Source organism: Neovison vison, chromosome 7 (genome assembly GCF_020171115.1).
Source record: "Neovison vison isolate M4711 chromosome 7, ASM_NN_V1, whole genome shotgun sequence".
Lineage (NCBI taxonomy): Eukaryota > Metazoa > Chordata > Mammalia > Carnivora > Mustelidae > Neogale > Neogale vison.
Genome location: NC_058097.1, coordinates 165,910,358 through 165,932,983, shown reverse-complemented (window position 1 = coordinate 165,932,983; position 22,626 = coordinate 165,910,358). Strand labels below are relative to the sequence as shown.

At 53.0% G+C, this 22,626-nt stretch overlaps 1 protein-coding gene across 4 annotated transcripts in view; it reads left to right on the top strand.

Annotated features, from left to right (window-relative positions):
• Nucleotides 1-22,626, top strand: part of PTPN5 (protein tyrosine phosphatase non-receptor type 5) — a 54,773-nt gene that overhangs the window by 25,761 nt on the left and 6,386 nt on the right. For 2 of the 4 annotated variants that reach the window (XM_044258940.1, XM_044258938.1), the window contains 6 exons: nucleotides 14,581-14,774; nucleotides 15,331-15,438; nucleotides 15,676-15,753; nucleotides 16,221-16,462; nucleotides 17,635-17,824; nucleotides 20,161-20,245. In XM_044258940.1, coding sequence (XP_044114875.1) covers nucleotides 14,581-14,774; nucleotides 15,331-15,438; nucleotides 15,676-15,753; nucleotides 16,221-16,462; nucleotides 17,635-17,824; nucleotides 20,161-20,245 — 897 coding nt within the window. Of the gene's footprint in view, nucleotides 1-14,404; nucleotides 14,424-14,580; nucleotides 14,775-15,330; nucleotides 15,439-15,675; nucleotides 15,754-16,220; nucleotides 16,463-17,634; nucleotides 17,825-20,160; nucleotides 20,246-22,626 lie in introns of those variants that run through there. The other 2 variants (XM_044258941.1, XM_044258939.1) reach the window with 2 other exon arrangements.

The window sequence follows — 22,626 nt, the reverse complement described above, 5'->3', positions numbered from 1 at the left end:
CCAGCCTGGAAGCAGCAGCTTTCTTTGGGGTACGGGTCAGAGGAAGGAGGTAGATAAGGCCCCGGGAGGTGCTGGGAATGGATGGCATGACGTCATCAGTGTCACTCCCACGGTCTCCAGTGGGCAGCCTCACAGGCTGGCCCGCTCCTAACATGGGCAGGGACCAAGGCCAGGCTGCGAACGATGTTGATGAGTCGTCATCATCGCGTTGTCATGGCCCTGGTGACGTGCCACCCTCTGCTGAGTCCTGCACTTCGAGGGCCCTTGTGTGCATGCATGCGGGCACGTCGGTCTGTGGGTCCACATGTGCTCCTCATCCCACCCCAGTTTCTGCCCCTTAGCCACCCCTCAAATCTAAAGGTACCCCAGCAGAAGGCCGCACCCACCCTCAGAAGGGTGTACCTGTACCCATGCAGGCTCTGGGACATTTGGGAAGGGAGCTCTAGAATCCCAGTCATCAGAGCGTGTCCTGAAAAGTAGAGCAGGGCCATAACTCCTGGTCCTGTGGACTCCTTGCCCCGGAGGGAGTGGCGTGGCCAGAGGAGAAGGAGCTTGGTGCTGGGGTAAGGACAACTCGAGTCTTAGGAACAGGTGCTCCTGCAGCATCCTACAGCCAACAGCTGCCTGGAGCCGCGAGGGTCACGGCCACCCTGAGATGTAAAAGCGTCATGATTAGCCAGTTCTGTGCAAGGTTGTAAGCAGCTACTGAAGGCCTGAGGAGGCCATTGCCCATTTGGTAGGAGCAATTGGCCTCCTGGTGACTCCCCTACTCACTCCCACCTAAGTCCCAGCACCTTCAAAGATACCCTCTGCCCAGCCCTAGGTTCTAAATCATCATGGTTATCAAGCTGACCCTCTTTTGAGGGGGCAAGGTCTAGGTCTCAGCAAGACACCATTGACCATCCTGGGTGGCCTTTTATGAAGTAAAGGGGATGCCAATTTTTTTTTAAGATTTTATTTATTTATTTGACAGAGAGAAATCACAAGTAGATGGAGAGGCAGGCAGAGAGAGAGAGGGAAGCAGGCTCCCTGCTGAGCAGAGAGCCCGATGCGGGACTCGATCCCAGGACCGTGAGATCGTGACCTGAGCCGAAGGCAGCAGCTTAACCCACTGAGCCACCCAGGCGCCCCAGGGGATGCCATTTTTTAAAGATTTTATTCATTTATTTGTCAGAAAGAGAGAGAGCGTGTGCACAAGCAGGAGGAGTGCAGGCAGAGGAAGCAGCAGACAGAGGGAGAGGCAGGCTCCCCATTGAGCAGGAAGCCTGACGTGGGACTCGATCCCAGGATCCTGAGATCATGACCTGAGCCAAAGCAGATTCTTAACCGACTGAGCTGCCCAGGTGTCCCAAGGGGATGCATTACTGAGGAAGTCTTTGTTACCCTAATCCCACAGGGACTAACCCTGACCATGACAGAGGGTCACATCACAGCTTCCCTAGCTGTCCCTTCATGACACAGACAAGATCTTGGGCCAGAAGCCAGCAAGGGCCAATTGAAAAGTGCTTTTATCAATTTGACAAACTTTTATTGAGCATCCACTCTGTGCCCACAGCTGGGCCAGGCTATGGTGACACAGGGAAGAGCAGGACAGACCCTGGAGCCTGCTCTCAGGGAGGCCAGAGCACCAGCGAAGGGTGCACCCCTAATCAGCCTTATCTTGGGGGCAGTCAGGGAAGACTTCCTGGAAGAAATGGCCTTTCACCTGTGACCTGAAGGATGAGCTGGGCTCTGGTTCATCTTTAGGAACCAGCTACCAAAGCATTTTAAGGAATAGGTTAACCTCCTAATGGACTTTGACCCCCATCTACTAACCCTCATTCTCACAAAGACTCTGGTCTGGGTCTGGTACCTAGTTCTGGTTCAGACTGGTCTCGGAGAAAGTGGAGGAGCCAGGATAGACATGGCCTGGATATAGTTGTATTGTTGAGGGGTCCCTTGTCCCTGTTGACACTGAGCAGCTTAGGTTCTGTTGACTTCTCTTTCTTTGTATCATTGGAGTTCTGTTTTCATTCAAAACTTCCAGTGCATTTAGGAAAGTTTATTGCAGCTAGCGGTGTAGTGAAGTGTCTTTGTCTTGAGTCTTCAGAGTGTAAATTAAAGAAAAATGAAACACCATTTGGATGTGCTAAGAACCCTAATTGGAGAGCATTCTGTAATGATACCTTTGTATTGAGAAGTACCAACCCCAGGTACCCACCGATCAGTGATGGTAGAGGTTAACTCTTCCCAGATACTAGGGTAGATATGGAGGGATGAACCCATTTAGCTGAGTCTTGGGATGCTGTGAGGAGGCAGACCGATCTGGGTTCAAATCCCATCTCTGCCACAGATCAGCAGCATGACCTCGGGTAACTTATCTGAGCACTCTGAGTTCCACCTTCTTCACTCTAAAATGAGGTGGTACCATGATAAGATCTTTACAGAGATTTTGTGAAGATTAAATGAGTTGATGTAAGCTAAGTGCTTCTTCCACAATGCTCCATACATGCTAGCTAGCAGTGATGGTGAGGATTGCTACAGAAAGGCCTTCAAATATTCCCAAGGGCCCAGGCATCAAGTCACAGCCCAGTCTTTCAGCAGTGGGGTGGAGGGGATAGTTTTGTGAAGTATCTAGAAGTAGATAGTTTCTTGATGCCCTGCCACAGACCTGGCACCTCACAGAACCAGCACAGACACAGGCAAGAGTGTTGTCTACATGCTGAGTCAGGCGGCGGAACGGGAAGAGGGTCACTCATTTTCCTTCACCAGGGTAGAGATGGTTCTGATATGCACCAGGGTGGAAATGGTCCTGATATTCACCAGGATGGAAATGGTTCTGATACTCACCAAGATGGAAATGGTTCTGATATTCTAGGGAGTTACCTGGATGTGTGATGTGACCAAAGAGTCTTCACAAGGGGAAGAAAGGCTGTCTACCTTGACACAGGTTGATGCTAAAGGTCTTTCAGACAAATGGACATCTGGCATATCCCTAAGATATGCAGTGGCAGACGCTGTCCCCTTTCACATTGCCTGGCCCAGGGACCCTCCAAAAAAATCTCATCTTGGGGTGCCTTGGTGGCTCAGTCAGTTAAGTGTCCAGTTCTTGTTTTCTGCTGGGGTCATGATCTCGGGATTATGGGCTCAAGCCCCACATTGAGCTGCTGGACACGGTGTCTACTTGTGATTCTCTCTCCTCTGCCTCTGTCCCTCCCCGCCCCTGCTCTTGCTCCCTTTCAAAATAAATAAATGAATAAGTTTTTAAAAAAGAATATTTCAGCCACTAAAACAAAAATCTCATCTTTCCATTTGAGCTCATTTCTTCCTTTCAAGTCCCAACGTCGTCTTTTAGTTAATCTATTCACTACCTAATAGTCTTAAAACTTAGGGAGTGAAAACAGCAGCCTCTTATTTGCTCATGATTCAGAGGGTCCTGGAAGTCTCTACTGGGAGATTCTTCTGTTCGTGTGGCTTCAGTTGAGGTCACTCACTTAGCTGTATTCACTTGGTGCTGGGCTGGGATAGGAGGCCCAAGAAAGCTTTTCTTACATGTGTGGCGGCAGAGTGTGAACACCACAGGGGGTGGGAGTGGGGGTGGGGAGGAGGAATCATTAGAGCACCTTGGAGGCTGCTTGCCATGCTGCTGAAAAGTTGAACCCTTGAAATCCAGAGAGACATATTCTAAGGATACGTCTGTACACAGAATGATTTATGAGGGAAAAAAATCCACCCACAAAGGAAGAAAAAATACCAGAAAATATGTCAAAAGGAAACCAGTGTCTTTCTCAGTGTGGTAGGATTATGGATGACTTGAGTTTCCTTTATGCTTTTATGAGGGGTTTTTTCCCTCATATTTTCCAAAATCATTTAAAAAACAATTAGCCATCCTAAAATATTAATCAGTCCTTGCCAGGCAAGAGTGGTAGTTGGGGGTAACGGAGGCCTTCTGGGGTCAGTCGCATTCCTCCAGATTGGGTGGCCCATCCTGGCAGACCCGGAATTTCAGGGTCACCCAACCCCCAGGATCTTAATGGGGTTAGTTAGTCCTGGGAGGGCACCTGTGGAGACAGTTACCAAGCTCTGGAATCCCCTTCACTCCCTGGAGAAAGCCAACACAATGACTCAGATATCATGTTGGTGAAGTTGCTCAGAAAAGAGAAGATTCGGGTGGGGGTGGAGGGTTCTCCTTAGCAGTTGGCTCCCTCTGCTTCAGCCAAGACAATGAGCCTTTCCCCCTACAGGGGGTGCTAACTCCCAAGCCACCAGAGCCTGTCCTAGGGTCAGAAGAGCCATGTCCCTCTCTCCAGCACTCCCAGGTCTGGGACCAGACAAGATAATAGGCCTTCCCTTGGCTGTTGGTCTTTCGCCATCAGGTCTTGACAGAACTTACAACTTGGTGGCTTTGTTTCCTGTTTCCTTGGGAGGCAGGGTAATGATCCTTTGAGGTATTCATGTGCATGGTCCCATTATCCCCATTGGTCTACAAGAGGCCCCTCTCTGGGTTTGTTCGCTTATTCATTTTCTTTTCTCTGCCACTGCCATACTGCTCCTCCCCATAGTTAATGTATTCTAAGGTATTTAGTGTATGGTTTTTGTTCGTCTTCGTGAGCTCTTGCAGAAGGGGTGGTGAGATTTTGTGTGCATGTATTTTAATTTGTACTTTTGATCCCCCCACTTCTCCCACCCCCACCACAGACAGCATAGACTTCCTTACCCCCTTAGGGACTATGTGAGAATTTCTTGGTACAGAACCACTGGTTTCCAGATTTCTGCTTCCCAGGCCAGTTCCCGCAGAGGATCTGGAAGAAGAAGCTGGAACAGAGAGAAATAGGAGTAAGGTGGTGTGCGCAGAGGCTACGGAGATAAGCAGGGGCCAACGTGTGCTGGGTCTTCACTGCTGATCATGACAAAGAGTGTGGTTTTTATCCTAAGAACAAGGGGAGACCATTGAATTAAATTTTTTTAATTTTTTTTTTTTTTAAATAGGTGTGTCTTTAGCACCAGAAGGGCACTTAGAGACCCCTGGTCACAGTCTGAATTTACAGGAGGCCCAGGGCCCCACAGCTCGGGAGAGGCAGACCTAGGACTATGATTGCTGTCTCCTGACACTTTACCAACATCATGATCCTCCCAGGTTGCAGAAGGCCTACCCGGGATGGCGGCCTCTGGAGGTGTGAGATGTGAGGGCGCTGCTGTCCTGGGGAGTCTCGGGTTGCTCCCGCTCCCTTCCTACCACTGGACTTGCCTATACTTCTGGGGGCACTGACCAGGGCCCACGAAAGAACCCCAAGCCAGGACTCAGGCCTATGGCTTCAGCCCTTCAGATGCCCACTGGCAGCCCCTGGGAAGCTTCCCATGCTGGCGTAATGAGAAAGAACTGAATGAGAGGGTTAAAAACATGTGTGCCAGTCCTGGTTCTGCCTTTCACCCTTTGAACCTCTGTTTCCTCATCTGTAAAATGGGCAGTAGACCAAATGCTCTCTCAAGTCTGACCTTTCCTCCCCATGCATTTGCGCTGAAGTCTAATAAGGCACTTAGACTTCTCATACCCCCTCACTCTAAGGCCTCTCTGTCTGTTCTTTTAATTCTGAGCATGGGAAGCCGGGGTGGGTGGGTGGGGGAGATGTACCTTCAGAGTTTCACTGACCCTTTTCACCCTCGTACTTCTGGACGTCTGCTTTGGAGAGGCATGAAAAACTAAGCCATTGTTTGCAGCCACAAAGCTGTTTGCAATTTCAGATAGAACCATTTTATTATATCCCATCCAAAGATTACTTGAGTTGTGTTTTGTTTTGAATGCTTGTTAGCATTCTGGATTTAATTAACTGGCAGAGACAACACTACTCCTCTCCCCCTTCCTGCCACCCTCAGCCCATGCCCACTCCATCCTCCAACCCCAGCTGCCAACCTACAGCTCACAGCCTCTGCCCACAAGGGGTCAGGGCATCCATTGTTCTCCTGGGGGACTCACCTGGCAGATGAAAGGGAAGTCCTGCCTGCTGCTTCTCCCTCACTCTCCCCTCCCTTCCCCTCTTCCTCCTCCTCTCTAAATTGTGCTACTGTTTATGGAGCATTCACCATGTGTCAGGCACCAGACCGAGCGCCTTGCATGTCTTACTTTATGGTATCCTCAATATCCAACAAACAAGTCTTACCATATCTGTCATCCAGAGAAGAGAATAAGTCACTTATCCAATGTCACAGAAGTAGTGAACAGCAGAGTCTGGCCTCAAACTGAAGTTTGTGTGACTCTTAAACTTTTGCCAAGAGCCCACTACAAAAAACTACCTCCTTGGAAACAGAGCCACTTTGGGAGATGGGAAGATAGCACCCAGGAGTCAGGTTCTAGAGAGATTTCTTATTACTTAAGTCGGCCTACTGAGAGCATTCACACATGGGTTCCGTTCTTGCCCCTTGCCATGCCCCCTTCCCCAGCACAGCCTCTCAGCGGTCTGTACACAGCCTCCAGCACCCCCTGCCCACCCTGCGCCCACCACGTCCTCTCCAGACTGAGTGTGGGACACCTGAGTTCCCAGACTTCTCATCCTCATCCCAAGCCTACTTTTCTCTGCCTACCCTGCCCTTAGAAGAGCCTCCCCCCACCCTGCCACAATGCTGGGGTGCGATGGTGCTGATGGGAGAAGGCCTGTCCCCTCCATTCCGGGGTCACCCGCGTCCCCTGTGTTCTAGAATGGGCCGCACCTCTTTCCCAAACTGACTTCCCCTGATAGGCAGGAGGAGGAAGTACTGGAGATCCAGCCAGGGATGGGCCACACAGGTCTGGTTAGGAGCCCAGCTGCCTGGGTCTGAGGCCTGGCTGGGCCTTCCACGAGCCATGATGGCCTTGGGCAAGTCACTTAACCTCCTAAACTCCTGTTTTCCTGTCTGTGAAAGAGGACTGTCCCCTTACCTACCTCCTGTGATGGTTATAAGGCCTGAATGAGTTGGTGTCGGTAAAGCAGTCGTGGGGGTGCCTGGCGCCGTGTCTTGTAGGCTGGTTAAGAGAATTGGCTTGGAGGAAGCAGAGCTTGTGTGACCCAAACCTCACACCCACGAGCTTGCACTCTGTGGCAGTCTGAGAACCAGGATCCCTAGCTTGAAGCAAGTCACTGAGGAAAGTTCTGGAGAATTCTGCATCAGACAGAAAGGAGCATAATAGAGCTGCCCCCCACCTCTTTTTTAGTACAGATTTCTCACCTTGCTTGAGGGGCACTCACAGAACATCAGCTTGAAACACAAAAGTACCTTACATGTGATAGTTCATTTATCCCGTGGGGCCTCCGGCACAGGTCCCCTCCTACTGCATTGGCCTGTGTGCTGAGTTGAGGGCTGCTTTTCGGTCTGCAGTTTTCCTGAGCACCAACTAGGTCTGATGTGTTCACTCTCTCTCAGTCGCGTGCTCTGTTGCTCGCTCCACAAGTCAGCCTCAGGGCAGCTAGATGTTTTCCTGTGACTGCTGACGGTCTCCAGAGCAGGCATCCAGAGAGAAGCCACAGAAGCTAAATGGACTTTTCTAACCCAGTCTCAAGGGTCAGAGATCATCATCTCCCACATTCCCATCTTCAGGGCAATCATCCAATCTGGGGATAGTGGGCAGGGGAAGGGGACATTCGGTCTACTACCCAGCAACAGGAGATTGTGGAGGAATTCACAGACACATTTGAAAACCACCATAGAATCCCGTTATATAGAGAGTAAGCCGCCCACCTAAGTCAGGTAGCTGATAAACGGTGATAAATGGTGGGTGCCCAGGTCCTAGTCCAGAATTTTCGTCTGCCAGAGTCAGTCTCCTGTTCGCAAGCCATCCTGCCAGGGGAGTGCAGCGGCTTGGAAGACTCGGGCCTTACCCTCAGCCAGCTTACCATGCGAGAGCAGGTATTCGAGGCCAGCCCGGTTCTTGCCATCTCTCTGCCTCTTTCTGTGAGTGTGGCAGCCTGCTCGCTTCCTGATCAGCAGGACGGCGGAGGCAGAGGGCTTGTAGGGAGCCAGTGCCCACTTCCAGAACCCCACACCCACCATCAGTTTATCTTTGCCCGGTGGGGCTAGATTTGTGTGTGCACATGTGTGTGGGGGGTGTGTGTGACCGCGTGTGCACATGTCAGGGCTATTCTCCCACCTAGGAGTCCTGCTGGTCACCATTAGGATCAAGATACAAAACACCCCAAGAGCGTGGAACAGCTGCTTGGTGAATGTTTGTGGAAAATAAAAACATTATTTTGGGGAATCTCCTTACCCTCCAACACATCCCTTCTGACTCCTAGTGAAAGATCCCCCCGGGGCTCCAAGCACCCCGGAATGGACCCCTTCTCAGGAGGAGACCCCCGGACCCAAAAACCAAGCCGAGTCCACTGATCAGATGCAAACAGCACGAGGTTTATTGAGTTGACACAGGTACCTGCGGGCGATCAAGTCTTAGGAAGACTCGCGCGCCAGCCCTTTGTTCAGGGCCTTTTTATGGGGTTTGGGGAAGCGAAAGCATACGTACAGAAGCAGAAACATAGTTACAAGGTTCTTATTGGCTGGTTTGAATGTAAGGCATACTCGGTGTTTGTAGATTGGCTTTGAAGGACCCCGGCGCGCAAAGAGAAAGGTGGGGAGGGGGAGTGAGGAGGGGGAGTGGACCTTATTACTCAGCAGAGAAACATCCTGCCTACGTGACTAGGTCCACATACTTAGGCGACCCCCCCTTGCCCACATACCTAGGCGACCCCCCCCTTGCCCACGTGACTATCTGCGCGTTACAAGCCGCGCGCGGCAAGCGTACCTATCTCCCCCGCAACATGCCGTTGCCCCTCCTAGCTCCAGGGCTGTGCTGAGATAAGGGAGGATTGTCCAAGTAGGGGGAAGGGAAGAGGGGTCTCTTCACTAGTTTCCCAAAAGGTAGCAGAAAATGGAGGCCACCCTCTAGCCTTCCAGGGAGGACAGAATTCTGGCCCATCGAGGCCAGGTTGTCCCTTTCCCCGGGGAATGGCTGAGGAGTGTGATCACTGTGGTGGCATAAATGGCTGACTGGGCCTCTTCCTTCTAGACTCTAATATCCCTTCGCAAATCCCCTGGGGGCCCCTACTTCCCTTGGTTCTAGAGTCAGGGCTTACCCAAGCAAAACCTCAGGATAGGCTTGCTTGGCCTGCCCTGGCTTATCCTCTGTAGGGCTTCCAGATCCTTCTGTGGAATAACAGAAAGATCCTCGATAGTAGAAGCCCACAGACCTGGGTTCAGATCCCGGTTCTACTGCTTCCCAGCTCTGTGACCTGAGTAAGCCCCTTCCCCTCTCTGGTCCTGAGTTCCTCCCCCTGAAATTAGCAGACTAGACTAGATGCCCGTCGGGGCCTGTCGGACTCTGACTGTCACGGATTCCAGAGGCCAGGCTGGGACTGAGTGGGCTGCTCTGTTGGTCAGGGCCCCCCGAGAGTCTGTGGGCATGGCTGGGAGGTCACTCCTGGCTGTGTTTGTGAAAGGAAGAAAAGCTGAATGGGACAGAACCTCCTTTGTCATGTAAACAGGAACAGGCTGAGCCAGCCTTCTGCTCCAGTTCCGGTGGGCTGGCAGCCCATGAGCTCCAAGGATGAGTCACTGACAGGAGCAGCCGCGGTTCCGGAGCTCAGGCAGCGCCAGCCCCAGGGCACACGGTAGCTGCAGAGTTTAATGGTGGGATTCAGGTGCTAGGTGACAGGAGGGGGATCACAGTGCTTCCACATGCCCCAGGTAAAATCTGAAGGCTATTTGCTTGCAGGCCTTCCCCAGAGTCCCTAGAGCTTTGGCCGGGATCCCAAACACCTACCTTCCGGGCTTCTTCCTTCCACAACTCTGTAGCCTTTGAGGAGCCATCAGCCCCGGAGGAGGGGGTGGTCAGGCACAAATGCCGCACTACCACCCCCACCCCCTGCAGCCGATGAGGGTTCAGGATTCCCCCAGACGCGGGGACTTCCTCCCTCCCTCCCAGACTCTCACAGCCTCCCTCCTTCGCTGCAGTGACCCCTCCAGATAAGCAGTATGGCAAATGGGCAAGCCTGGAAAGATCACTCTGTGTCCAGAAGCCTTGGGTTTGAATCCCAGGTCTTGGCTTCCTTGGGCAAGCCATCTGACCTCTCTCAGCCTCCGTTTGCCAGCCTGGAAAATCCCCTCCACCCTGCGCAGGAGGCAAGTCCAGGAGGAGCCCTGCCTAACAGCGTCGTCAGCGAGCTGCCTCTGAGTCAGGGCTTCACGCGTGGCAAGGCAGCTACCTTGCTGTGAACTATTGAAAAGCCAGCCTTTGACACAAGCAGCCGCCTCTCACCGACAAAACGGGGCTGATGATGTTAATGTCTGCCTCACGGGGCTGCCGAGGGAAGCCAACGCAACTGCGTGTGCAGCAGCACTTTGTGAACCGTGCGGAGCCTGCCTGGGGAGGGGTACCGCTCCCCCTACAGGATAGCGAGTGGCAGGGTGGGCAGGGCAAGGGCGAGAGCTGACATCATAATCTCTAGGAGCGGGACCGGAAGCCCAAAGGACAAACGTGGCCAGGACCACGGTGGTGCCTGCAGGTAGAGACTGTTTTGTTCACTGTTGTGTCTTGGGACCCTGGACCAGGGCTCGGAGAAGTATACAGTTGGTGCCCAGTCTGTGTGTGTTGGGCTCATGCCTGAATGAACAGAGACTAAAAGAGAGACAGTTCCTGAGCCTGTTCTCCACCTCCCCTGCTTCCATTGCTTTCTCTCACAGACCTCTGCTCCCCACACCCGAGATCACAGGTGCTTAACTCAGAGTCTGTGGACCCCCTCCAAAACGACATGCACAATATACGGTGTTTTTGAAAACGTACCTTCCTGAATCAAGCCTCCGCGTTCTGCCCAGAAGTTTTTCAGTAAAGCCTGCTCTGAAGGGTAACAACGTCTCCCAGGTGCTCAGTGAATACCCATCAGTTGGATTCACTGCCAGGTGCCCTCTGGATTTCAAAACAAAACAAAACAGAAGAGCAGCCTTCACTTTTTCTCTTTGAGATGGGCGTATAGGGTCCTACCAGCCTGCCGTTCCCCTTCAGCCCCCGCAAGGTGCCAGGCAATCGACCTGCCGTCTTTTATACAGAAAAGTGGTGACCCCGCATCATCAGAGGGCCTGTCTTGGGAGTGGCTGTTAGGCTTCTGGGTGGGTCACAGAGCTGCGTACACTCTCGTGCTCTCCTGTCCCACCTCGTGCATTTTAGGTGGGACAGGTATGACAGGACCCAGAACCCAGGAGTATTAACAAGACCTCATGGTGTCCAAACTCAGAACAGTGATCCCTCTTCTAAATATTTCTTCCACTATATATAAATACATGTGTATGTGTATATGTGTGTATGCGTCTGGGCACACGTGTGTGTATATGTATTGGAGGAAACTGACAATAAACAATGACAGAAAGCCCTCTTCTCCTCTCCCCCTCCTCCAAAGAACCACTGTGAACACCTGGCTTCTCTTCTTTCCATTTACCATGTCCAGCATTTATTGAGCATTTACTATATGCCAGAAGTTTGCCATGCAGTATGCTTCCCAAGCAGCATCTCACATTAACTTCTCATCTTATGGTGGGCATTTACCACCTTCTTATTCGCACATTTGTACTTTCTTAATTTTTAAGGCCGAGGAGATAATACTGTTTTGTCACCTTGCCTTTCACCATACCATCGAAATTTCCTTCCGTGATACTAAATATTCATTTACAGAATCTTTTATAACCGCGGCATGATGTCTTACTGCCGGCAGGTTCCATGCTTCTCAGACTGGGGTGCGTGTACCCCTGAGGGCAAAGCCATGGGATAAATTGTAGAGCATTTTCCTGAAGGAGAAATTTGACTCAAAGCTTTGGGAGGGGGGAAAAGCCCATTATTTTAATATCAAAACAAGTACAGATATGCCATAGCAAAGAACCCAGAGCACCCATGAATTTTAAAACAAAGCAGCAGGGTCCCAAACCGTGAGAGCTTGCCTTTATTCTCCTGAAGACCTATGTCCCCTCTCCTCTGAGGGGGGCAGAAACATCTGAGAGGCACCAGGTTCAAGTTCAAGCCCCTCTTTTTCAGAGGAGGAAACTGAATCCCAAGGAGAAGGAGGACTAGCCCACAGTCTGCAGGTTATGCATTGTAGAGCCAAACCCCTCTCTTTTTTAGAGGAGGAAACTGAATTCCAAGGAGGAGGACTAGCCCACAGTCTGCAGGTTATGCATTGTAGAGCCAAGCCAGGTGACCTCTGGGCCCTGGACCCCTCCCACCCTTCTGAATTTGTCATTACCCTTTGACTGCTTTTTCTGACCTCGCCTCTTGAGCAGTCAAGACTCTGCCTCTCAACGGTGGAAAGTTCTGGCTTCCTACAGGACCCATTCTTAGCAGCAGTTTTTCCTTTTCACGGTACTGGCCAGGATCTGAGCTGTGTGCTCAGTGACTCCCCCAGCACTTGGATTTTCCAATGACTGTAGTGGATTATGGGCGTGTATGCACTGGTCTGTCTTCCCCCATGAGACTGCGAGCCTCATGAAGGCAGGAATTAGGAGCTAACGTTGTTATTATAATCTGATATTTATTGAGCACCTACTAGACGCCAGGTGCCATGCTGAGTGTTTCATTTATAGTATTTACAGTCTTCATCATTGCTTTTTGAGGAAGGTTAGTTATCTGGTAAGAAAACTGAGTGGCTAACACTGGCCTACCATCCTGCACACAAGTATTTTGGTAGAAATATTTATTGTCGACTTATCTGTCAGGACTTTGCTAGATGCTGTGGACAGTTGTGGTAAACAAGACGGACTCCACTCCTGCCCTCGTGGAAATTACAGACAAGTTGGAGAGATGATATTCAGTGAATAATTTTACAAACCCCAGCCAGAGCCCATTTATCTGCCTTGGTTTGAACACGCCTCAATGACTTCTTAGCTAAATGACCGGGGCAGAGTCTTATACCCTCCCTGTACCTCATCTTCCTCTATAAAATGACAGTCATTGACGTACTGACTTCATAGGAGTACTGTGAAGAGGGAAGACCGTCACACATACATAAAGCACTGAGAGCAGAGTCTCCCACATTCCAGATGTATTGTTGCTGCTGGTGGTACTGAGAGGCAGGGCATGCTAGGAAAAATGTGGCAGGGGAGGACCAGCTTCAGGGGTGACATGTGATGTGAGTTCTATAAGGTGAAGAGGAGTTAACTTGGCAGAGTGCGGGGGGGGGTGGGCAGGGAAGGGGAGCAGGAGGTTGGAGGGATGTTCCGAGCAGAGGGACTAGTAGGTACAAAACATGGGGGCGGGGGTGCGCAGAGCAAGTAGGTGAGCTCACCTGAGGAACTGCGAGGAGTGTGGCTGGATCGCATTACGTGGGGAGCCGCACCAGGTCAGCATCTAGAAGGAGGAACCTGGGAGGACCCAGATAGAGCTGTCCCCAGGACCTGGGCCCATTGCACCACACTGGCGATCCAGGCCATGGAAGAAGCTCAGTAAATGTTTGTCCAGTGAGCAAGCAAGCACATGGACAGAAAACTGTTAGCCTCACGCGGTCTTGGGTAGGGCTGTTCTGTTGTCACCCAGCTAGGAAAGGAGTCCATTGTCCCATTTACACAGTGCTGTGTGGACAGCCCCATCCCACTGTCAAGCTGTTAAACACCCATTTGGCTAACCCCTCTCTTCTCGGCAGTAGGATAAACCTTGTGTCTTCCAGTGGAGACATCCAACACCGGGGACTCAACCAGAGTGGATGCCAAGAGACTCCCTACGGCCAGTTCCTCAGATCGAAGCCAGTGGTGTTCACATGTTTTTACTCATGGAACCCTGTGTTGAAATAATCTGAGAAGGAACGCAGGGTATGGAATGGGGACAAGCAGAGCTCCCATACCAAGGACTCAGAGCTCTTGATAATACCCGTTGCTTCTGAGAAAGCACCAGGGCTTCATAAAGCAGTACAGAACCCAAGGGTTGAGCTGAACCTCTGTTTCCCCCCCAAGTATGGAAACCGAAGCCCAGAGAAGGGGTGACTCTCCCAGGGTCACACAACTAGGGACAGACCCAGAACTAGATCAAGACATTAGACATTGATTTTATACCCCAAGATTTTCCTCCACACACCCCCAACCGCCCCCACAGTGTGGGGCCTTGAGGTGGGAAGGGGTGCACAGCCGGGATCTTGTCCAGGGTCCGGCCTCCAGCCCTAGTCAGGCCACAGACCACAAGAGACAAAAATCTGGAAGGCAGGCGTGGGAGGGCTGTTCGGGGTCACAGCCTGGTTATGCCGTGTCTTTTTTTTCCTCTCTCTCTCTCTCTCCCTTTTAATTGAGTTTGAGGTGGTTGTTTTTTGTTTCCTTGAGAAATGGAAAAGAATGAAACTGCGTAAACACAGCGATGTTAACTCCCTGAAAAACCTCCTGCCATTTTAACTCTGTTACTGGAGAAATAAAAGAGAAATAATTTGTCCACCCACACTTAGCTCTTTCTGACGAAGGTAGGTGAATATTGCTTTGCTAATCGAGGGTGACGGCTGGAAGTGGAGCCACGCTGACTGATCCCGGATTGAGAGGAAGCCACAGCCACCCCAGAAGGAGCGGCCCGCCGTGGGTTGCCGGGGCCCGAGTCACCAGGCGCCTGTCCACCTTCCACAGGTCTCCCCCAGCCGGTAGTGATGGAGGCGCTGGACCAGGCGGAAGGGCTCATGGACTCGCCCAGAGAGATGCCTCCGCCCCTGCCGCCTTCACTGCCCTCGGAGCCCGCTCAGAAGCCGCCACTTCAAGGCACCGGGAGCCACTCCCTCCATGTCAGAAGCAGCCTGTGCCTGTTGGCTGCCTCGCAGTTCCTGGTAAGGATACCTCAGACCTCACGAGGGTCTGGAGAGAGGGCAGGTGGAGGGACAGCCCACCATGTCCTCGCCAAGATGGCTGCCTGGGGCTCGTGGGGGACGAGGGGCCTTCTTGGTGCCCCTCGGTGACTCGAAGCTCTCTGGCCGGTGTGTGGAGGAGACTGGGGTTCTCAGCTACAGCCTCGCTAGCTAAGACCCTCACAGTCTGCCTTCCCTAAGCTGAGAAGCAGGAACTTAGGGCTTCCCCAGCAGCCAGGCCTGCAGGGATCTCTCTGAGGACTTCCTGTCTAGGGAGAGAGCTCTGGAAACTTTTCCTTTTATGTATGTACCTGGTTGGGGAGGGGAGATCCCCTCTGGGAGGGGCTTTATCTTGGCTCCCTCCAGTCAGCTTTTCTGCAGGGAGCGTCCTGAGGCTTTCTCCATGCGCGCAGCCCCTGACCTCTTCCCTCAGCCATATAGTCTGGACTTTGGGGGGCTAGGTGAGGCTGCAGGCGAGCTCTGCAGGGGGAATACGGGGGCGAGAAGCCCAGGCTCCAAACTCAGTTCATTCCCCCAGCTTGCCTGCGGGGTGATCTGGCTCAGCGGCTATGGCCCCATCTGGTCACAGAATGCCACAGACCTCCTCTCCTCCTTGTTCACACTCCCGGAACAGCTGGGACCCATGGTGAGTAAGCTCCAGGGAGCTCCCAGGTAGGAGGGAGCGACCGGGGACCTCCAGTGTCACCAAGCCCTGGATGGGGCTTCTTTGAGCTCAGAAGATACTTCCACACCCCTAAATCCTTCTCCCTGCTCCCCACCCAGCCCTGGTCGGCAGCTTTCAGAGCCTCGGTTTTGTCACTGTCACAATGGATGAGAACTGTGTCCCCACGACCCCCTGACCTATTTGTTTCGCATTCCCCAGGCCTGGCTGGGTGTTGGGACCTGGGAAGTCCCCAGTCTGCTGCTGGTTACTCTGTGTGTGATCCTCATTACGACCCTGGTAAGGCGCCTCCTAACCTGACCTCAGTGCTCCCCTCCTCAGACCCAGAGGCCCAGCCCCAATCAGCTCCCATCTAATCTCCAAGCTAGATGTTTTAGGTCAGGGCATCTGTCTCCTTCCACCAGTGTGCCCAACCTGGGATGAAGGGCACCTTCTTCTTGAAAATGGGTTTGCGGTGTTCTAGGCTGAGGGAAGGACCAAGGCCAGAGAAGACTAGTGTAGGAGCCCCACACCCCTCCAAGAAGATCTCAATCCCCAGGAAACTGAAGGCAGGCAGGGGAGGGGGCAGGGGGTAAGGTGGGGGCTAGAAGCTCCCATCTAGGTGACAGTGCCATGCACACCGCTCCCAGGAAAGCAGGGCTGTTCTAGTCTCACTGAGGGCAGGGTGCTCAGTCTCATGGCTACCCCATCACTCCAGGGCTAGCCAGCATGGCCCCAGGTCCATGATGCTTTATCTTCCCAACTAGGCATGGCACCTCCTGAGGGCCCCCCCAGAGCCACCCAGCGCACCGCCCCCTGAGGACAGGCGCCAGTCAGTGAGCCGCCAGCCCTCCTTCACTTACTCAGAGTGGATGGAAGAGAAGGCCGAGGATGACTTCCTGGACTTGGACCCCGTCCCTGAGACCCCTGTGTTTGACTGTGTGATGGACATCAAGCCTGAGGCCGACCCTGCCTCACTGACTGTCAAGTCCATGGGTCTACAGGAAAGGTGGGAAGGGCAGAGGAGGGGTGGGCTCTATGGGTCTCAGCAGTGCATCAGAAGGGCAGGTGCCTGACTCTGACTCCCAGTGGCCAGGTCAGAGCCAGTCTCATGGTTTAACCAGTGTGTAGACACATGCTCCTCAGGTCTGATTACATAGATCAGAATGACCCAAGGTAAATGCTGTTACTGCACATGAGCACATAGGCACACACAGGTACACATGTGTACAGTCACAGGTAAACTCCCATACTCGAGCAAGTTTGGGTAGGTTTGTTTATTACAGGACTTGTCAGGACCTTTAACACTTGTGTTCATTGTAAATCGTCAAGGGGGTAGCATGTGGCATTCCTCAACTTCTATAGAGTGAACCCTACATCTATACTTCCATAGAGTGTCCCATAGTGGTGTTCCCTAGAGCATAATTTGGGAGGTGTCACCACCTTCTTTTCAGAACCCTGCTGGGTAAGCCAGATCACACCAGGTTTGCGTAACCCATACGACATCATGGAAGAAGCCCTGGATGAGGAGTCAGAAAACCTCTCTCTTGGTTTCAGCTCTGCCATCTCCTTACTGTGTGAGCTTGGGCAATTCTTGTTTTCTCTCTGGGACTCAGTTTCCCTTCCTATATAATGAGGGCTTTTCAGCTGCCCTGGGCCGTAGACCCTGAACATGATAGTAGAGCTGGTCTAGTGCAGACATCTGTGTTGCTGTGTTCCGTGCCGGGACTCCCTCCTCCCCTGACAACCAAGGGGCCTGACCTCTCCTGGAGGAGATGTCCATGACTCCTTGGCAGCCTTACCCAGGACTGGTGGGTCTAAGGCCATGACACAGAGAGTAGAGCCCTGCTTCTCTGGTCTAGGCAGGTGCCCACTCTCACGACTGCCTGGGGCCACAGGGCTGGGACAGCAGTGACAGAAGAGAGCCCAGGGAGGGCTTTGCTGAGATTGCCTTGGATGGAACCTCTGGAACTGGGGGCTCCAGCCTCCCTTGGTTAGCGACTCCGCTGCAGGAGGCAGGAGATGGGGAGTCAGGCCTCAGCCTCAGGGCTGAGACTCATACTCCTCGCAGAGGAGTGCTGACCCCCTCCCACTCCTCTCCCGGGTGCCCCCCTGCTCCCACTCTGGATCTCTCCCGCCTCCCCACCTCTGAGACGTGCTCCCCTTTCCCGGTCCTTCCAGGAGGGGCTCCAACGTCTCCCTGACCCTGGACATGTGCACACCGGGCTGCAATGAGGAGGGCTTTGGCTACCTCATGTCCCCACGAGAGGAGTCAGCCCGGGAGTACCTGCTCAGCGCCTCCCGGGTCCTGCAGGCCGAGGAGCTTCACGAGAAGGCCCTGGACCCCTTCCTGCTGCAGGCAGAGTTCTTTGTGAGTCCCCCCAGGCCAGCCACCCACAGCGGGCAGACCTTGCCTCTTACATCAGTCACGCGTCTAGCCAGGCAGTGGAGCAGGGTGTCCATCAGCTCTCCTGCCGTCTTGGGCAAGCTGCTTCCCTCTGAGCCTCAGTTTCCTTGTCTGGAAAATGGGGATAAAAATCACCGAATGTTGCAAGGGTTAAAGAGATGGCTAACGTGTGCAGAGCCCTCAGCCCAGTGACTCATGTCCAGTGGCGTCCCCAAGTCCTAACTGCCCAGCACTGTGCTTTGAAAGTGATAGAAAGCCTTCCTTCTGACTTGGCTGTTTTCCCTCCTGCTGCCCCACATCTCCAAGCACTGTTCATCCTCTGACAACTCTTTGGTCACCTCCAGCCCCCGAGACCCCTACAAGGGCCTCCAGCTGCCTCCTGATGGACTTAGAGGGGCCCAGAAAATGACGTCTCTGGTTTGCCTGCCTGAGCGCTCAGCCGGCCGTTAGCTGAGACGTGGGAGATGACAATATCACCTTCATTTTTGTTGATGAAACTCAGCTTGGAATGAGGCTTAGGTGCAGAGCAATAGCGAGCTTCCTAATCCTAGGAATTAACAAGTTTTCTACCCACCCCAGGTGGTGTACCCACCCCAGGTGGTGTACCCCTACATTTCCTTCTCTGAAGGAGGGTCCCCAAGGAGGAGGAAGGAAGGGGCTTGGGCCCAAAAGCGCATTCCTCACTCGAACTCACCCATCCAGGAACTCACCCACCAGTGTGGGCAGAAAAGGGCAAGGGGCCCTGAGTATTTGGGGAGAGCCCCTCCTGGGAGAAGCCAGGGGGATGGGACAGTCCTGTGCCTCCCTCAGTTTCCCTTGCACAGGCCACCTTGTCTCCTACCTGGACCTGATGGCTATTTCTTCCGAGAAAGCCTCTGCTGCCCTCTGACCCACAGTTCCACATTCTCCAGGGCTGGGCATGGCCTGTCTTAGCTGAGTTGGGCCAGCCTCCCACACCTACGGGGACTGTCCATTTCAAACTGGACCACCACCTCCCCCCACTCCCAGGCCTTTCTCTTCTCAGGCATCTGCTCACATCATCCCCTCACTGGATGCTTCCAGAAAGTCTTCCCCAACTACCCCACCCTCAGTTTCGCTGTTAAGTTCCCACCACCCTCACCTCCCCTTGAAGAAGGGGCTTGCATCCTCTCTGGTGTTTCCTGTTCAGTAGATCATTGTTACTCTGGCCCAGAGACAGGGGAACACAGCCTCCACCCTCACTTCATGGGCATTTTTGTACATGTTGGTTGGGGGGGGGAGGGTGGATTCTCATAGTAACCCTAGAAATTGAGTGTAGTGATCCTTGAAGCCCATACTTACTATGTCCTGAAACTGAGGACACTGTGAACCTGTCTGGGGTCAGACACTGAGCCATGTGGACAGGTGGAAGGGGGAGCAAAGAAGCCAGAGGCACTGGGGAGTCACCCCAGGAATAGTGGGGAGGGCGCAAGAGGGGAATTTAAAGGCTGGGAACTGTTTGGACAGATGGAGAAAGGTGAGAACAGTGCTCCCAAACCTGAGGAAGGTCAGAAGGAATGCTGGGAGCTCAGACCTGGAGGCAGGAGGGCAAGGGGCGTATTCACAGCAGGGAAGAGAGACAGACATGTAATTGGAGAGCAGGTCCCCTGTCGGCGGTGGGGGGGGGCCAGCGGCGTGGGGAGATTGGGGGAGTGGCAGAAACAAAGACCAGATCCCAGGCCATCTCACATGCCAAGCAGAGAACTTTGGACTTGGGGCTTTTGACACAAAACAAGATTGAGAAGCTCAAACACATCAAAGAAGGAGGCTTCTTTCCTGCCAGAGAACTGGGGAAGGCTTCTTGGAGGAGGTGTCGTTTAAGGTGGACAGGACAGAGGAAGAGGAGGATGGGGTAGATGTTCCCACAAGGAAAGCTGCCCAAGCTCAGCTCCTGAGGTGGGGATGTCCAGGGTGGGCCCTCGGATCTGCAAAGCCACTCAGGTTGACTGCAGCTCTGGGCGTGTGGTAGAAGGCAGGGATTGGCTGGGTCACATTTTTTTCTTGTTCTTGTCCATCAGCCATTTACTGAGCATCTACTACATGCCAGGCTGGCTCTGGATCAACAGTTGTAATAATAACTGTTATTATACACTCCATATGTGCCAGGCACGATTTACAGAGCTTTTTACGTGCAGACTCGTTTACTAGTAAATGTTCACTGAATGAATGTATGCATTCAAGCAAGTGTCTGGGCTAGAAGTTAAGGGCTGACCAGTGCTGGATTCAAACGTCTGTGAGAGGCAGCCCACAGCTGGTAACACCCCCGTGTCCTCCTCTCATAGGAAATCCCCATGAACTTTGTGGATCCAAAGGAGTATGACATCCCTGGGCTGGTGCGGAAGAACCGGTATAAAACCATCCTTCCAAGTGAGTAACTCCGCGCCCCCGGGGGTAGGGATGGGCTCACCTTCGCCTCATGCCCCTCACCCTGAGGAAGACCTCAACTCTAGAGCTAGGTGTCCAGAGTCACCAGGAGAAGAGGAGGAGGGTTGGGTGTACCCAATGAAGAGAAAGGCTCCCCCTTGTGAGGGCAGAGGTGAGTTCATTCCTTCACCCTTGCCCTGGCTGTGGAAACCCGGAGAGAAAGAATGAGGATAATAGCAGCTCCCAGACAGGAATTTAAAGGCCTCTTTATCTCTTCAGAATGGGCAGATTTTAAAGAGGGGAAGATAAGGCTCAGAAATGTTAAGTGACTCACCCACAGTCACATAGCTAGGAAGTGCAGAACTGAGTTTCAGCCTGAACCTCCTTGACCCTGGAATCAAGCAAGCTCTTTTGTCTACCTTGAGTCGAGCTGGGTCTGACTGTGAGTCCTCTAACAGCAAGAGCCACCCCACAAGGGAATGAGCTGTCTGCCAGAGCGTGAGCTCCCCGCCACTCAAGGTATTCAAGTGGTGTTGCATGATCCATCCCCTGGCAGATCTGAGAGGGATTTTCCCCTTTTGAGGGCAGTTAGACCAGGTGACCTAATACTCCTCTTTCAGCCCTGGGGTGTCATTTTCAGATAACTTTCATCAAGCCCCTATCTGCCTGTCACCCTTGCCAAGTTCTGGCCCCAGGCCCCAGGGCTAGCTTAGGGGGTGACTTGTTGAAAGTGAATCCCCACCAACCTACTCCACTCAGTTTGTGGAGTAACGAGGCTTTAAAAAAGCAGTTTTGCCATCAGCATCTCCAACAACATGTAAGATGTCATGACTTATTTTTAACTTTTAAAATATCGACTTGTGGTTGCTATGGTTACACAGTCTCTAGGTAGTTCCGGTTAAACAAAGCACCATTTAAGGCCAGGATGCATTATTCAGGGCTGCTCACCTCTTTCTTCATCTTTCTTCATCTTATCACCTTCCAACCAACCAGCCCCCTGTGGAGGGAGGGGCTCAGGTCCCCCAGAACCCAGGGCCTTGCTGCTCACTCAGAATGGCCCATGGCAGTGGGCGGGAGCCAGGCCATCTCTCCTCCTGGTCCCCACTGGATCCCTGAAAGCTCTTGAGCCACTTCAGCTCTGAGCCTCCAGGCCTTGGAGCCCCCACAGAGCATCCTCCGCAGCCAGCAAGAATTGACCCTGGGCCAGTGCGGGGGTGCTGTGAGGCTCGTTTTCTCATTCATTTGGCACACATTGGCTGAACCCCCGCCCCAAGGGCTGGGAACTGAGGCATGAATGAGACACAGGGAATTCCCAGTCTAATGGGAGGAACAGATCCAAGGGCAGTTCATAGGACAGACTGACCGGTAACCCCAGCTGGCAGGACAGAAGACGAGATATAAGGGAGTGATTTCTGTGCATTTGCCACTGTGTTTCCCAAATACCAAAATGGTGCCTGGCCCATAGTAGACCTTCTGCTCCTATCTGAGTGAAGGAGGGAGGGAATGAATGAATGAATGAATGAACGAACAAATGGACGTCTCTCGGATCAGGTCTCCCTCTCTATCCTCACTGCCATGTGACTTTTGTGGGTTAGGGCGTCTCTCTTGCCCAGTTCCAGGGGCACCATTTGCAAAGAATGCATTGACGTAATGCCCCTGGCCTTGGGCCAGGCAGTAATCTCCTGACGGGTCTCCTGAGTCCTGCACTCTCCCCTCCTGCCCGTCATCTACCATTATCACAGAAATGGTGCAAAACAGAAATCCAGTCTTGTCCTTCTCCTCCTTAGACACTGTCATGGTCACCCTTGTATTCCTTGTGTTCCAGTCTAGCCTTAGAAGCATGGTTTATAAGACCCTCGATCAGCTGGTTCCTCTCCACCTCATGTCTCCATGCCCCATCCTGGCCTGTGCCCTGGAATAGGTCAGAATGGTGTCCCCTACTGTGCCCCTACTGGGCCATCACACCCAGCCTGGAGCTGTCAGACCACCCACTGCTTGCCTGCCTGCCTAGTACTTGGGGGCAGGGACCGCACCTCCTTTGTCGAGGAGTCCCTGCCCTCCAACACAGTGCCAGGCACAAAGGCAGTGGGCTCATCGTGTCCCCAGTGCATACCAAAGGCCCTGGTGTCTGGCCCGAGGGTGCTGTGCCCACTTCTGGCCCCTAATCTGGGCAGGTATCCACAAAAAGGAACCCCGTCCCTCAGCACTCCCTCCCTGTTCCTTTCTTCTGCCTGGACCACCCAGGGTTGCCTTCCCCTCCCCTTCCTCCTCTGCTGCCCCATCCCCAGATGAGCTGCCAGGACCTCAGGCCTTGGGGCTGGGCATAAAAGGGCTGGAGAGCAGAGGCTTATGAGTATCTCCTGTTTCCCCTCCCTGGTTTGGGA